This window comes from Hyperolius riggenbachi, chromosome 2, assembly GCF_040937935.1.
Source record: "Hyperolius riggenbachi isolate aHypRig1 chromosome 2, aHypRig1.pri, whole genome shotgun sequence".
Taxonomy (NCBI): domain Eukaryota; kingdom Metazoa; phylum Chordata; class Amphibia; order Anura; family Hyperoliidae; genus Hyperolius; species Hyperolius riggenbachi.
In genome coordinates, this window is record NC_090647.1 from 351,562,054 (window position 1) to 351,578,784 (window position 16,731).

General features: G+C 44.5%; 1 protein-coding gene across 8 annotated transcripts in view; it reads left to right on the forward strand.

The window, feature by feature from the left end:
• Nucleotides 1-2,020: 2,020 nt before the first annotated feature.
• Nucleotides 2,021-16,731, forward strand: part of RBBP5 (RB binding protein 5, histone lysine methyltransferase complex subunit) — a 157,367-nt gene continuing 142,656 nt past the window's right edge. For 3 of the 8 annotated variants that reach the window (XR_011026366.1, XM_068269587.1, XM_068269588.1), the window contains exon 1: nt 14,960-15,187. Coding sequence is in view for 5 of the 8 variants with exons in the window: in XM_068269587.1 (XP_068125688.1) it covers nt 15,169-15,187 (19 nt within the window). In the remaining 3 variants the exon portion in view is untranslated. Of the gene's footprint in view, nt 2,137-14,958; nt 15,188-16,731 lie in introns of those variants that run through there. The other 5 variants (XR_011026365.1, XM_068269586.1, XM_068269589.1 and 2 more) reach the window with 4 other exon arrangements.

Genomic DNA, 16,731 nt, shown 5'->3' on the forward strand with positions numbered 1-16,731 from the left:
CCATTCCGACCACTGCAGCTTTCACGGTTTATTGCTCGGTTATACAACCTACTATCTAAATGAATTTTCCCTCCTTTTCTTGTCACTAATACAGCTTTCTTTTGGTGCTATTTGATTGCTGCTGCGAGTTTTACTTTTTATTATATTCATCAAAAAACACAATTTTTTCTTTTTTTTTTTTAATTTCTGTGATAAAATTTGTCAAAGTAAAATTTCTTTATAAATTTTTGTCCAAATTTATTGTGCTACATGTCTTTGATAAAAAAACAAAACATTCAGTGTATATTTATTGGTTTGGGCAAAAGTTATAGCGTTTACAAACTATGGTGCAAAAGGTGAATTTTCCAATTTTGAAGCATCTCTGACTTTTCCGAGCACCTGTGGGCGATCAGAGGGGGGGGGGGGGCAGGATCAGTGTGTTTGGTGCAAACTAGGGTGGCTGCAGCCTGCCCTGGTGGTCCCTCGGACACTGGGACCACCAGGGCAGGAGGCAGCCTGTATAATACACTTTGTATACATTACAAAGTGTATTATACACTTTGTAGCGGCGATCGTGGGGTTAACAACCCGCCGGCGCTTCCGAACGGCCGGTGGGTGGGCGGAGCCAGTTGCCGGGGGAAGCGCGTGTCACCAGTGATGTGATCACTCCCCCGGCATGCCGAAAGGACACAATGCCCATGGGCGTATTGCGGTCCTTTTCGGCGTCCACTTTGCTGCCGCCCATCGGCTGTGGGCGGTCGGCAAGTGGTTAAAAACGAGCAATTTTTAAGTTTCAGTGCTGCTTCCATTCATTCCGCAATAACTAACACTACTTATGGGACTGAATTGAGGAAAGGTGGTGTTTTTCAAATAGAACACATTTTTAATTCCATCCTAAACACAGTCATGACTGACTGTCAACACCTGTGCTCTAAACTGACCAGTACACAATGCTCCCCTATAGATGAACAGATTGCCCGATCAGCACTTGTTCCCTGTAGTGTTGGCCTAACGATCAATCCTTGATTGTCAGGTGCGATATTCATTGAGCGTTTGTAAGGGCTCTTGTTCACTATGAAACGCATTCGCGTTTCAATCCAATTTCCACTATTGCGATTGAGCTACTATACTTAGTATAGAAAAAGCTCAATCGCATACAAAATGCGGCAGGATGACTATTGTGCTCAGGCTAAAATCGTGACGCAATCGGATTTCTCTAATGGAAATGGCCGCTGCTGTTTCCATTAGTTTTATAGTACCCTGAATTTTGCAATCCGTTGGCAATCTGAATCGAATTGCAAAACACAGGGTAGTGAAAAAGGGCCCAAAGGCCTGGGACCCATTGGAAGTGGTTTTGATGTGTTTACCAATCGGCAAAACATTACACCACTGGATCTCTATGGGGGTGATCCCACATGCAGAATCGCTGCTTGCAGCATTTTGTGAACAACTGCATCAGTGACTGCAGGAGCAAAATCGCAGTTGCTATAGGAATCACTTTGAAGTTACGGTGCTTCCTCTATTTGTCATAACATGTTGACTTTGGCGCAAAGCACCCGTATTGAGTCCCATGTCTAAGAGACCAAAGTTACATATAGTGAAGAGGAAAGGAGCCTAAACCCCTGTGCTGGACAGAGGGAGCAATCTTGACAATACTGTGCAAGTCTGTGTAGTTGTTGTCAGATGGTGCTCCTCTCTTGGGTGCCACTCTAGGTAGTATGTAATCTGCAGTAGACAGTGGGATGCAGTGTTGCCAACCGTCAGTAAATTTACGGATTGTCCGTAAATACAATGTAAATTTTCTCTGCCCGTGAAAACTGTAGCTGCGGCAGTAGTAGTATCCGTAAAATTACACAGGCGGGGGGGCGGAGCTTCCAGTCCTTGCCTCACAGCTAAAACGGAGCTGAGCTGACCTAGATTACAGTCAGTCTCGTCCCTCCATAAAGCCAGCCAATTGCAGCTCAAATCCCCAGCCTTTGTACCTCCCAGACTACAGTTTCTGCCAGTCAGGCTCCGGCTCCACCTCCAGCCCTCTCTTACCACCACAGCAACGACACGAGGCAAGTCAGGAATCAGGATTCACGAGCCGTTTGCTGTGCAGACTAGAGTGCAGCCAGTATAAGAAGTGACAGGCTGAGCAGCTCCCAGCACATAAAGGTTTGTGCTGATTCTTCACACTCCTCTCCTGTTATCTGGCTGCCTGAAAGCATGACAGGCCAGGTCTCTCTCCCCCCAGGACAGGCAGGAACTGTCTCGCTCTCCTCCTGGATTTGTTTTTGCTGGCATTCACTGTCCACTAGTATGAGTTCCCTGTTCTGAGTATCTGCGTCTGGACTGGGAGATGCTGCTAAAAACAAACAGGAATCATGGGGAAAGGGAATCTTCTTATCAGCACAGATACTCCCTCTGATCAGCCATGACCCAGGGTCAGCTCTCCTCCTGCTACTTGTCTTCTCCTCTTTCATTTCAATTTACCCTAAATGCACATACCCACAATGCATCTTTTTGTATGTTTTTTTATTACCTCGAGCGATCATTGCAATTTTCAGACGTGTGTGTGGGATTAAACAAACTGAATTGTGATGCATGGCGATTCTGACCATCGCAGCTGATCAGGTCTTTAGGATTCCCGCACAAAGTTCCAGAATTGTTTGAACATTCATTTGAGCCTGTCATGTGTCATCGCATGTTGTGCTGTAGGAAGATGGATCAAGGAACGCTAGCTTGTCAGGTCATGTCGCCGTGGGTCCCTGATACATCTTCCGGTGACTCTATGCCACTAGGTTTCCTTTTACTGGTGCCTGCTGAGATGACACCCGCAGGTATACTCACCTTGGGCTTCCTCCAGCCCCCTGTAAGCCACCCTCTTTGTTTTCCCGGGCTGCTGTGATCTACTGCAGCATCTGCCACTGTACAATAACATACTGGGTGTAACAGAATAAACAATACAACAGGTAATACAAGACAATGGGACAACACGCTCCTAGCCATGAGAGCGCAACTAAGGAGGTGCACGGACAGGGCAGCACACGTAATGTAGTCCCTGACTGGCTCAGTCGGGAACTTTACCGGAGTTGACTGCAGGAGGATGGATCTACTGGGCACATATAACCCTGGCTACATCTACTGGGCACATATACCTCTGGCTACATCTACTGGGCACATATAACCCTGGCTACATCTACTGGGCACATATACCCCCTGGCTACATCTACTGGGCACATATACCCCCTGGCTACATCTACTGGGCACATATACCTCTGGCTACATCTACTGGGCACATATACCTCTGGCTACATCTACTGGGCACATATACGCCCTGGCTACATCTACTGGGCACATATACCTCTGGCTACATCTACTGGGCACATATACCTCTGGCTACATCTACTGGGCACATATACCTCTGGCTACATCTACTGGGCACATATACCTCTGGCTACATCTACTGGGCACATATAACCCTGGCTACATCTACTGGGCACATATACCTCTGGCTACATCTACTGGGCACATATAACCCTGGCTACATCTACTGGGCACATATAACCCTGGCTACATCTACTGGGCACATATAACCCTGGCTACATCTACTGGGCCCATATACCCCTGCCTACATATACTGGGGACATATACCTCTGGCTACATATACTGGGCACATATATCTGCTGGCTACATATACTGAGGACACTGGCTGTTTGTTCTGTTCTGTGCATTTACTGGTGAAAAGCTGTCTCTTATGTGCATTTGCTGGTGAAATGCTGTCTCTTATGTGCATTTACTGGTGAAAAGCTGTCTCTTATGTTCATTTACTGGTGAAAAGCTGTCTCTCATTACGTGCATTTACTGGTGAAAAGCTGTCTCTCATTACGTGCATTTACTGGTGAAAAGCTGTCTCTTATTACGTGCATTTACTGGTGAAAGGCGGTCTCTTATGTGCATTTACTGGTGAAAAGCTGTCTGTCATTACGTGCATTTACTGGTGAAACGCTGTCTCTCATTATGTGTATTTACTTGCCATGCCCACTTTAGTCGCCGCAAATTTCCTCGAACATGTTGCCCCCTACCCATTTGACTGCCCCCTCATATGTGCCAGTCTAGAACCGGCCCTGTACCCCTGCCTACATATACGGGGCACATATACCCCTGGCTACCTGTTCTGGGGACATCTCTCCCCCTGGCTACCTGTTCTGGGGACATCTATACCCCTGGCCACCTATTCTGGGGACACCTATAGACCTGGGGCTACCTATTTTTGGGGAACCACTGCTGTCAGATTAAATGTATTTTGGGGAACTGCTGCCAGATTATGTGTATATTGGGGGAATCGCTGCTGCCAGATTACATCTATTTATTGGGAACCACTGCCATATTATCTGTATTTTGGAAGAACCTCTGCCAGATTACGTGGATTTTTGGTGAAATGCTGTAAGATTACATGTATTTTGGGGGAAGGGGGGGAAACACTATGGCAGAGCTCAAACTTCCCTGGCAGACCTTTCACAGCAATATTAAAATCATGTATATTTGGCTCCACCCGTGACCACGCCCACGCGCGGCGCAGGGGGTTTTGTCAGTACAAAAAATCTTTTGTCAGTAAATTTTTAGGTATTTGTCAGTAAAAAATAACGTAAAAGGTTGGCAACACTGGTGGGATGCGGGGTATGGGTGAAAAAACAGGTGGTGGGGGAGAGCGCACTCAGGTTGTGTCATCCAATAAAAATGGCCATCTGGCCAAGGAATATTTTCACCTGGATCTGTGGCTGACTGTCCCATACGGGGTGGTCAGCAGGAAGGCTTTGTCCCACTCGGACTGGGGGACCAAGTGGGACAAAGCCTTTCTGCTGGCCACCTCGTATGGGACAGTCGGCCACAGATCCAGGTGAGAATATTACTCAGCCAGATGGCAGATTTTATTGGATGACCGCTTGAGTGCGCACTCTCCCCACCCCTTGTTTTTTCACACATCCCGCTGTGTACTGCAAAGCTAAATATACACTTTAGTCCAGATGTGACCACACTTTTTCAGCTTGCGGGCTTCTTTGAAAATTACATATTGAAAATAATCAATCAGGCAGAATCTACCTAGAGATGCAAACCACAACTGCAGCACATGCACAGTGGCAGTCCATCAGTGATTACCACAAGCCACAAAATGCAGCACATGTACAGCGGCAGTCCATCAGTGATTACCACAAGATGAAAGTCCATTAGATGCATATCACAGAGTCCTCCTCTGTGGCCAAACAGAACTGTGCATGGCAAAATACTTTCACAACATTATGCTTACAATATCATGCTCAGCGTCCAGCAAAATTGTTATCGGCAGTAGCGCTTAGAGTACCTGAAATGGGCAAAAGAGAAAAAAAAATCTATACATAATCGGGATTACCTCCAGGCAGATCTCTCCCTCGCCGTCGTCCTCTGTTGTCCGGATCGTCTGCAATTGGCCCTTGGCCTCCGGAAAGTCCTCCAGTTGGGGCCAGTTGACTCCGGTGCAGTCCAGCCGCACACTCTCCAAACTCCAGGAGCATTCTGCTCCTCTGCAGAACTCTCCTGGGGACAGGCGCGTGATGGAGGGGGGGGGGGTGCACGGCCAGGCATGCACAGAACATCCCAGACCGGAGGACCTTTTGGTGGCCTGTTATGGACAATCCAGGCGGCAGCAGAGGATGGCGAGGGAGTGATCAGCCTGGTGGGGTGATGAAGGAAGCCCCAGTTATGTTTATATTTTTTCCCATCTCACATTTACTTAAATTCTTGGCTCCCCACCTTGCAACATCATAATCTTTCAGGACAGTATATGACACTAAGCTTATCTCTTAGTATATCACACTAAGCTAAAGTCTTAGATGGAGTACGACATGTACATCACTCAGGCAGCAGTGTGGGAACTACCCAGAAGTCCTTTTTGCGCCTCGCCGCTATCCCCCTAATGTTAAATGTCCCCCTGTGCCCAGTGCAAGTGATACATTATCCATCCGTGGCCTCTGCTTGTCCTCCATTGGCTCCGGGCACACTCTGTTCTTCATACACGCGCGCCACTTGGTTGCCTAGTAATGTGGCTGCATGTTTGACGTCTCAGGTCACATGTGCTCCTTTACTAGGCAACCACCTGGGGCGTGCATGTATGGAGAACTGAGTGCGGGTAGAGCCAACGGAGGCTGCGGACAGATAATTTATCACTTTCACTGGGCACAGCGGGATGTTTATAATGGGGGGAGGGGGCAGTGCCGGGCTTTCGTTGCGTTAGTCGCTCATCCCGATATCGCACACAGTTACCGCTGCGCACCCGATCAAGGAAGTCGTCCCTACATCTTGCAGCATGTGCGATCGAGTAATGTGACCAAATTCGACCCGAAATTGGTTGCCTTGTCGGTTGCCCATGTACAGGGTGGGCTATTTATATGGATATGCCTTAATAAAATGGGAATGGTTGGTGATATTAACTTCCTGTTTGTGGCACATTGATATATTTGAGGGGGAAAACTTTTCAAGATGGGTGGTGACCATGGTGGCCATTTTGAATCCAACTTTTGTTTTTTCAATAGGAAGAGGGTCATGTGACACCACACTTACTGGGAATTTCACAAGAAAAACAATGGTGTGCTTGGTTTTAACTTTATTCTTTCATGAGTAATTTACAAGTTTCTCTTTGTTAACAGCCATTGACATGTCGCCGAGGTTAACGCGTGAGGAGCGGATAGAAATTTTGTTAATGTCTGGTGAACGCAGTAACTGGGTCATTACAGCAGTTTTCAATGCAAAACACCCTACGAAACTACCCATCTCCCATGCTACAGTTAGCAAACTGCTTACTAATGGTGTGTACACACTTGAAAGATTAATGAAAGATATCAGACCAATTTTACCCCCTTCCATGTAGTATGAGAGCCATACTCTACACAGTCTATTCTATTGAGCTGAACTCCCCATCAGATAAAAATCTTTGCAAGATGCTGTACACATTCAAAAGATCATTATCTGCAAAAGATCTGTTCCTGCAAAATGCATTCATAGTCTGATATCTGCAGATCCTCATACACACCTTGTTTAAATAGACTCTGAAGCGAGAATAAATCTCGTTTCAGAGCTCATAGTTAGCAGAGGCACGTGTGCCCCTGCTAAACCGCCGCTATAGCGCCGCTAAACGAGGGTCCCTTCACCCCCAACCCCCCCACTGCGACACTTGGTCGCAGACTTGGTCGCTCCTGGAGGCAGGGCTAATGGCTGCAGCCCTGCCTCCAGTTGCGTCTATCAGTGGCGCATCGCCGCCTCTCCCCCGCCTCTCTCAGTGAAGGAAGACAGAGGGGCGGGGGAGAGGCGGAGATACGCGTGGGGCAGGGCTGCGGCGGTCAGCCTTGCCCCAACCAGGAAGCGCTCCCCCGCTGAAACGAGGGGATTTGGGAGTGAAGGGACCCCCATTAAGCCGCGGGATAGCGGCGGTTTAGCAGGGGCACAAGTGCCCCTGCTATCTATGAGGTCTGAAGCGAGATTTATGCTTGCTTCAGACTCTCTAACAGACATTCATCTGCAGATCAGATCCACCAGGATGGATCTTCAGATCTGCAGATTGCAAGAACCTATACGTTGGTTGCTATTGGCAACAGTACAACACACCTTTTGCTCCGGCACCAGCAACTCATTAGAGCTGCAACTCACAGCGACAGCATACAGGAGATAGAGCAGAGTCAGCCACCTTCACCTTTAAAGGGACCCTGTAGTGGATAATTTCCATGCAAAGGTATTATTAATATGTGGGAGAATTACTTTATGGTACTTATTTTTGAGCACCAGCTAAATTCTACAGCACATGTAATATGTACAGGAATAGTCAGTGTAAAAAAAAAATATATATATATATATATATATATATATATAATTTTTTTTTAAAAAAAAATTTTCCATTGAGGCTATGTTCACAGTGGTGCATTGCAGCATAGCGGCTGCTTTGTAACGCAGCTTGCTGAGCTGCAATGCACGACCTATGTGATGTTCATAATGCTGCAGGGGCACTGCAGTATAACCACATTACCGCAAAATGTGCTTGTTAACAGTGACAGTGAAGCATACTTTTTGTTGACTGCGCAGATGAGGTGCAGCACTTTTTTTTTCCCACTGTGTAGCATTCCTGCCATTGCAGGGAACACAACACAATACATACTGTGAACCTAACCTAATGGTAAAAGCAGATCTCTGGTGCAATAGTCACAACCTCTACTTTGCTGTGTAATTATATAAAAAAAGCAATGCAACAAAGCAAGCTGATTTAGTGCCCACCCTGGTTGGGATCTTTACTCAACTTCTGGGGAGACAAGCAGACCATAACATAGAGCTGGACAGAGCACACAGGATGCTTGCTCCGATCAGCACTAACCCAGACAGACCCAGAGATGTAATTTGCCACGTTCATAGCCACATAATCAAGGGCGACATCATGGCTACTGCTCGTGAGAAAGGCAGTATCTATTTTGATGGAGCTCGCATCACATTCCGATCAGATCTCTCTAAACTTACTCTCTGAAATTACTTCTTTCACTTCTACAAGAGAGAAACTGCCCATATAAATGGGGGTACCCCTTTAGCCTGAAAATCCGGCATGATGGACAGACGCACATTTTGAAGGATTCCTCAGATGCACCCAAGATAAAGGAAGCTCTAGCTCTCCCTACCTTCGAGATTTCAGAATGGCCACTACAATCAGAGACCACCGATCAGAATCCACCTCTTCCTCAAAGACCCCACTGGAAGAATGCTCGCCGCAATAACAGAAATGCGCCATGTGAGTAGTGAGCCCTCATGGAGGACTCCAGGCTATCCCTGCGACAAGAAGGTGACTTTTACACCATATATCACTATAATATACTATAGCCCTATACCACCGTAATATATCACCTTTTCAACCCCTAATTACATTTGCTCTTCACTACTTTCATTATGCCACAGCCACTGACTCTCCATCACGGACTGCCAGTTTTCATCTTTGCAACGAACCTTTTAACTAACTTCTGGCGTCCCAATCATTTAATTATAGAATGTATGGAATGGACTATCGCTAGAATCGTTTGCTGCAAGTTTTTTTCTCAATCAGCATACTTTGTATGGACATAGCAAAAGGCTCCGATGAGCAAGGCCCAGCTCATGGCATATATCTCAATCCTCCTATTTGGGATAGACTGCATATATATATATATAATTTATAATAGAGTTTTCTTGATGTTGAAATATTGGGTTTGACAGGTGTTAAGCAGCTATATGTTCATATATGGTTAATTTGATTCATAGTATGTTGTTATTTAGAGGTACAACTTTCACTATGTTGTAGTAGATACCGCATGGAAAGATGGCGCTGAAATAGAAGTATTTTCACAGTTGATACTTAGCATTAATGTTTAAAGCCTCTATTCATGCTTAATTGTTAAAGTGGACCCAAATTAAAAATACAAGATTTCAGAAATAAAATCTATTTTCTAAATTATAATAATAAATAGCAGCCTTTTTTCAGCTGCATGATGACAAATATAAAATATTTTACTTTTTTATTGGAGGAACCCCTCCCTTCCTTTCAAATTGCCGGGATTTTTCCGGCAAAGTGGTGGAGTAGATGGTGTCCAGCGATGGAGGAATTGCTAATGGCTGCCCCCAGTATGACCCTAGCTATGAAAAGAGAAGGGTGAAAAGCATGCACTGAAATAATCATAGGTTTGAAGGAGTGTTTATTTATCTTTGTATGTTTCAGAGTGGTGCAACTAAATATTTTTAATAAAAAAAAATGTCTGGTTTGGGTCCGCTTTAATTGTAGTCATGCAGGATCCTGGCTTCGGGGAGACTTTGTCTGCTCCTTACAGGGCTTTCACTCCTCGCTCGATAGGATAGATCTTTTTAAGATCTTAAGACCAAAATGTGGTTAGTTTATGGTCTGGGTTGCCCCCTCCTACCCGGAGATGGCCACATAACACCTGGTGACACAGGGCATCTCAGACCGGCGCCTTTTAGGCAACCTCTTATTGTTGCTGTACTGTTGAATGTTATATGTCTGTTCTCTTCATGTTCTTTGGCAATACCTCCACCAAACCCCACACACAAAAGCCTTTATCACTCTCCCTGAAACTATCCACCCCGACCATCCCTAATACATCATGGGTGATCTAAAAGTTACCTTATATAACGTTAATGGCCTTAACAACCCCACCAAGAGAACCCAAATACTAGATTTTTTACATAAAGAAAAATTCCAAATTATTATTTTGCAGGAAACACACTTTAAGCTAGACCACATAACTAAAATGCCCGGAAAGCAATACTCCACCTGGTTCCACAGCATGAATCCCACCATGAAAGCAAGAGGAACTTCCATAAGTTTACATAGAACTCTTCCTTTTATCCTTAAAAAACAACTTATTGATGAGGAGGGTAGATTTGTCTTCATAATCATAGAGCTATTTGGTATTCTTTATACAATACCGAACTTATACCGCCCCAATACTAACCAGGGTAAATGGTTGCTGCAATTTCTTTCCAAATTACAAAGATTTGCTGAAGGGAAAATAATAATCGGAGATGACCTTAACTTATGCCTTGACCCTGCAAGGTATTCCTCAACAGGCCACTCCTCACTGCCTCACAGTAAATTGGTAGCCATCAAACAAAATGTATTTGAACTAAGGCTTGCTGACTGCTGGAGAACTCTCAATCCCAAATTGCAGGACTTCATTCATTTCTCCTCAGTCCACAAGTCTTTCAGTAGATTGGACTACCTGTTAATTTCCCACTCTATCTTGGATGAGGTCATTGACTCACACATAGGCACGAGGGTCTGGTATGACCACGCTTCAGTATCTTGCACAATTAGAACGTTTGAGAAATCCCGCACAGGTTTTCATTGGCGTCTCTAAATAATAACCTATTTTTCTTAGTAATTGTTTCTGCGCCAATGGTAAGTGATGTGCAAAAGATCCACTCTGGAGTCACAAGTGCATGCAATAACTCGACACGATCTGCACCATCAAACGGTCCTTCTTTATTGTCAATCCGTTAAAACATGTCTAAAAACAAGTAGTGGGTAAGTATAAGGTAAGGCACAGGTGTTTCGGACTGCTTGGTCCTTTCTCAAACCGCCACAGATTCACACTGAATTAACATCTGCTAAAACCACTTATATAGTAAGTAAGTGGACCACATAGAGAACTGCAATATTACCATAAATAAATATGCATGAAACTATGTCCACCAATCAGAAGACGTCTAAGGAGCAGCAGCGATTTTTAGCACAAAAAAACATGGTAAAAATACCCAAAATTGAAAATATAATGCAGTCAAAGTGCACCAAGCATACATCAGGAACACTCACCTCTCTAATCCCCGTGAATCATGGGGAAATCAAAGAGAACTGGCTCACTGTGTCCTAAAGCCATAGACAGCCAATCGAGATCGGCCTCTCAGTATGTGCACCAATCAACAGAAGGCAGGCAGGTTGTCCTCATCTGTATAGTGCTCTAGCGCCGACCAATCGCAGCCCATAAGGAGCAGAAGGCTCCAATAGGATGTTTGCCGACAACGTCCGCTCTTAATCCCACAAACCAAGGGCGGGCTGTGTAGACGTAACCTACCCATGATCAATGAGAGGGGAGTGTCCCATCGCCGAAAGCCAATCATAAGGACGCCGACAGTGTCCGCTCGTCTAGGCAAGCCACCGCATGCCAATAGCAAGGGATGCCCACAGTGTCCGTTTGCATTGGCACATCAAACCGCCACAAGCCAATAGGAAAAGTGCCGACAACGTCCGCTCAAGACGAATAAATTGATTACTATAAGAGCTGCAGATAAAGGTGGAGCTGTTGTTATTATGGACACTGTGAAGTATAGGGAAGAGGTTGTAAGACAACTGGGTGATGGGGAGGTGTACCAAAAATGATCTGGGGACCCCACGTTAGATATTGGGCAGAAAATTGATCAAATGTTGGATGAGGCTGAAATATGTGGAATTATTGATAAAAACTTGAAAAAATATCTTACTAAGATTTCCCCCAGAATTCCGATACTGTATATACTACCAAAGATTCACAAACAACTTGAGAACCCCCCAGGGCGCCCCATTGTATCGGGGATTGATTCTATTTTTTCTAATATTTCCATCTTTTTAGATAAAATACTTAGACCCATTGTGGTTAATTTGCAATCCTATCTTAGAGATACACAGCACTTTTTAGAAATTCTTGCAGGAGTGGAGGTTGTTGAACAGGAGACTTGGTTGGTCATGATGGATGTTGGTAATCTATAAACTGCGATTCCTCATGATGGGGGTCTGGAAGCAGTTGTCTACTCTAGTGCCTTTTTTTGTAAACATGCGTTGCTATGGCAATGCTATATTGATGACATTTTTGTGCTGTGGAGGGGGCCGCTTTCGAGCCTAGATGCCTTAGTTTATGAATTAAATACTAAATGTCCTACAATTCAACTGACAGTCCATTTTGACCAGACAAGAATCAACTTTCTTGATGTATGGGTAATAAAGAGAGAGGGACGTTTGTGCACTGACCTTTATGTTAAAATAACAGTTCGATGCTCCATTCTCCATTTTTCTAGTTTCCACCGACCCCCCCCCCCCCCCCCCCCCTGCTCCTTCCCATGTACGTTTGAACACCAAAAGGAACAATTTAAGATGGTGGAGAGGCTTGTAGAAGATGCTTAAATTGATTCACAATCTGTTTGCAATAAAGGCAGCCATACGATCCCTCTCTGATCAGATTCGATCAGAGAGGGATCTATCTGTTGGTCAAATCTGATGGCAAATCGACCAGTGTATGGCTACCTTTAAGAGCAGTTCGTAACCCATGTTGATGCATACATAACCCGCCAAAAGGGGTTAGGTTTCTCCCGGATATTACTATTTAATTATGCTAAGGGGTGATGTATGTTCAATGTTTAATACCTAATTTTTACCAAATAATATATTAAGAGAAAGTGATTGATCCTATTCAGATCATATTTTATATGTGTGGAATAATGTTATCTCTGACTCTGTTAGTCAAAAGAAGCTTCTCTGGTATCGCCATCCCTTTCCTGTTTAATGTTGGTTTTGTACTCCCTCTGTTCTCCCCTCTTTTACCCTTCCCTTTCCTTACCCCTCCCTCCCATCCCTCCTATCTCCCTTTCCCTCCCATCCCTCCTATCTCCCTTTCCCTCCCTCCCCTCTACCATATGTTCCCTCATACCCATGCTCCTTTGAGATGACCAACTACTAACCTCACAATTGATACACTCATTGTAAGATATTTGTCTGTAGTAACATCCTTATATCTTGTAAGCCAAAATTCTATGTACCCATGGGAGCAATGTCTGTTTGTATGATTAAAACAAAATTTCAATAAAAACTTATTTAAAAAAAAAAAAAAAAGCAATGCAAGTATTTACAGGTCACATGTATAGACACAATACAATCATACAGTAGACCTATACTTATGACTTAGAACTAGTTAGATACAAATCTTGCCGGCTAAGGCTTGCATGAGCCATTTAAACCCAATACTGTTACTGCTGAGCTTGTCTGGCTCTCTTTTAAGTTATCTGCAAAAGTTGAGAATTCCAGTATTTGTATAGAGCTTTTCTCCTGTTGGAATCAAAGCCAGGCAGCCACTAGAGCGCACTCAGTAGGCAGTAGCAGTCTCGCTCTTACTGAGGGCTGGTGCACACCTAGAGCGCTTCTAAACGCTTTTCAAAATGCTAACACTTTGAATGAAAAGCACTTGGCTAATGTATTTGTATAGGATGGATCACACCGGAGCGTTGTGATTTTTTTCCTCAAACGCAAACATGGGTCCTGCAGCATTTCTGAGGCGATTCAGCCTTAATGTTAAGTATAGGAAAGTGAAAAATCTCTAGAATAGAGTGATTTTCCAAGCGTTTTCTTTTACAAAAGCTCTACTGTACAAAAAAAATCGCTAGGCATAACTAGAAAACTGCTAGCCTATTCCTAAAATTGCTTAGAAATATCAATTTTAAAAACGCTGAGTGTTTGCTTTCACTCTAGCGCTTTTAGGCGTGTACCAGCCCTCAGGCCTTGTTCAAATTGTGTTCGGCTCATGTGTCTGTCCGTGTTGTGCTGTTTTTGAGGTGTCTTTTTTCCCCCGATTCCTGGCACTTGGGTGGGCAATTCGTTTTTGTGCTTAGCGGTTTTCCACGCGTTTTTGTAATTCACGCCCTGATGCAAGTCAGGAAAAAAATACAATGTATTTATTCTTAAAAACGTGAACGCAATCGCTACACAAAGCGATTTTGTGAGCATTTTGCGTTGCTCCTATACTTTCCATTGAGGCGAAATCACCTCAAGAATGGTACAAGCACTGCTTTACTGAACGGACAGCGCACGACCCGGGCTGATATGAACTTTCTCATAGACATTCAATGTACACGCGATCGGGGGGTGTTTTTAAAAACCGCACGCGGGTCGGAAAAAAGCCGAAAACGCCTGCAGTGTGAACAAACCCTCTAAATAGGTGCTGGCTTTTTACAGCTCTGGATAGAGGCAGGGATTGCCAGGAAAAGATGGAACGTTACAAAACGTGTTGGTATAAATATAATAATAAAACAATTCTAGCCGTCCTTGCCGTTCAGCTGATCCAAGAAGCCTGGCGGTGAATCAGTTTCACGTCTCCTAAAAGAAAGCTTTCTGCAGGAACTACCGCTGTCCTACACAGTCATACACTGTCCTCTATGGCAAGTTGCAAAATATGATGGGTAGCAAAAATTTTCACTACACCGCCTCTCTACATCTTTCCAGCCGTGAAACAAACCTTGAGCTGCGTGCCCTCCCTGCTATCCCTAGAGAACCCCTCATCTTCCCACCAGTGGAGCTACTCTCTCCAGTGTGAAAACGCATTTGCTTGATAGTGTAAAAAGAAATATGCTACCAATTTCCAAAGTGGCACTAACGTGTATGCGGAACCTTTGTACTCGTTTTCCTGCTGGCGCACGGACAATGATATGCTTGCTCCGAGGACCCCAGGCTGCCCGCTAGAGTGCCTGGTTTAAATTATTACTCTCCGTGTTGATGCTGGGCTCCATAAACCCGTCTGGGGACAGTTTACAGCCGCTGCTGATCACCTCATCGCTGTCTTCTGTGGCATTCCGTGCCGCCCCGGTGGAGGGGCCCGGCTGGAGGAAAGCGCGGTGTAGGCCACAAGCGGAACTATGAATCTGGAGTTACTGGGTGAGCAGACTGAGCGGGACGTATGAATGGGACACCCAGCAGGCCTGCTTGCTGTCTGCGATCATGTAGCTGTGCAGGGCAGCTTGTGTCTCCCCAACACCGGGAACCTCCCCATACTTGTGTACAGGAGCTTCTGATTTATAACAGCTATTTATATACACTCACTGGTTGTTAGTTATCAACTGCTGGGAGGTTCCAGCACAGGCTGTCAGTGGGAAGCAGAGTTGTAATAATAAAGTATATTAGAAGCCATTGGTTTTCTGAATAAGCAAAACATAACTACAGCTTTATTTACATTATGATTGGAAATACAACTTTGCTAAGTATTTATATGTGATTCGTTTCTGTAGACCTAGGCATAGTTCGATTACTAGCATAATTAGAAGATATTCAGATAAGCTATTCAAGGTTTTATTTGCCACTAGTACACGTTCGTATATTAATACATTAATAGTATTTGTTTTCTTGCCATGAATTACAGTTACTATCTTTAAAGGTTCTTGTACCCAACAGATGACACAATGAACATGTAATGGAGTGTTGCAGCATTTGTGTGTAATGAAATGCAATGCACTTAAACAGACAGTGTTTTGGATTAAAATCTATTAATAACTTGAGCTTCTGTCAAATGATTTTGATCAAAATAGAATACATGTGGTCCCCTACTAGCAAACAGGTTATGTTCTGGGAGATTGTAAGATTCATTTGTTTGTAAGTTGAGTCCAGTGTTACACATAGGGTAACATGGATAAGTGATTTACTTTTTGGCAACTCTTGATTTAAACATATAGCATAAACAATGTTTACTAGCTGTTTTCAAGACAAGATAAGTAACATATCGAGCTTCAGGGCTGCAGCCACTAATTAGACATACTCCACAGGTGACCAGGATCATTAGGGAGCCTTGCCCAAAAACTCCTTAGGCCAGGGTAGAGTGACCAGATTTTTTTGGGTCCAACCTGGGACGGCAAGGGGCGAAAAGTGGGGAGGACTGAGGAGCGTGTAGCGACGAAGACTGGGGGGGGGGGGGGGGCGCGCCGCGGCGAATAATGGGCATGGCCATGACATTGTATGGGCGGAGCTAACGTAATGATGTAACAGCGAGGCATAAGAAAGCAGTGTTTATGCCATGATGTGGACAAACGAGACTTTGCATCATGGGTGTGCAGAAACTGTGTGATACTAATAGTATACCCTAACCACAAAGCAGCAAACATAGCCATCTATGACCATTAAATAATAAATGCAGTAACAGTTACCCCGGACACCAGAAAATAAACGTAATGCAGGCAACATGTCAGTACAAAATAAACGCGATGCGGGCAAACATGTCAGTACAAAATAAACGCAATGCGGGCAAACATTTCACCAGAAAGTAAATGCAATGCGGGCAAACATGTCAGTACAAAATAAACGCAATGCGGGCAAACATTTCACCAGAAAATAAACGCAATGCGGGCAAACATGTCAGTACAAAATAAACGCAATGCAGGCAAACATGTCAGTACAAAATAAACGCAATGCGGGCAAACATGTCAGTACAA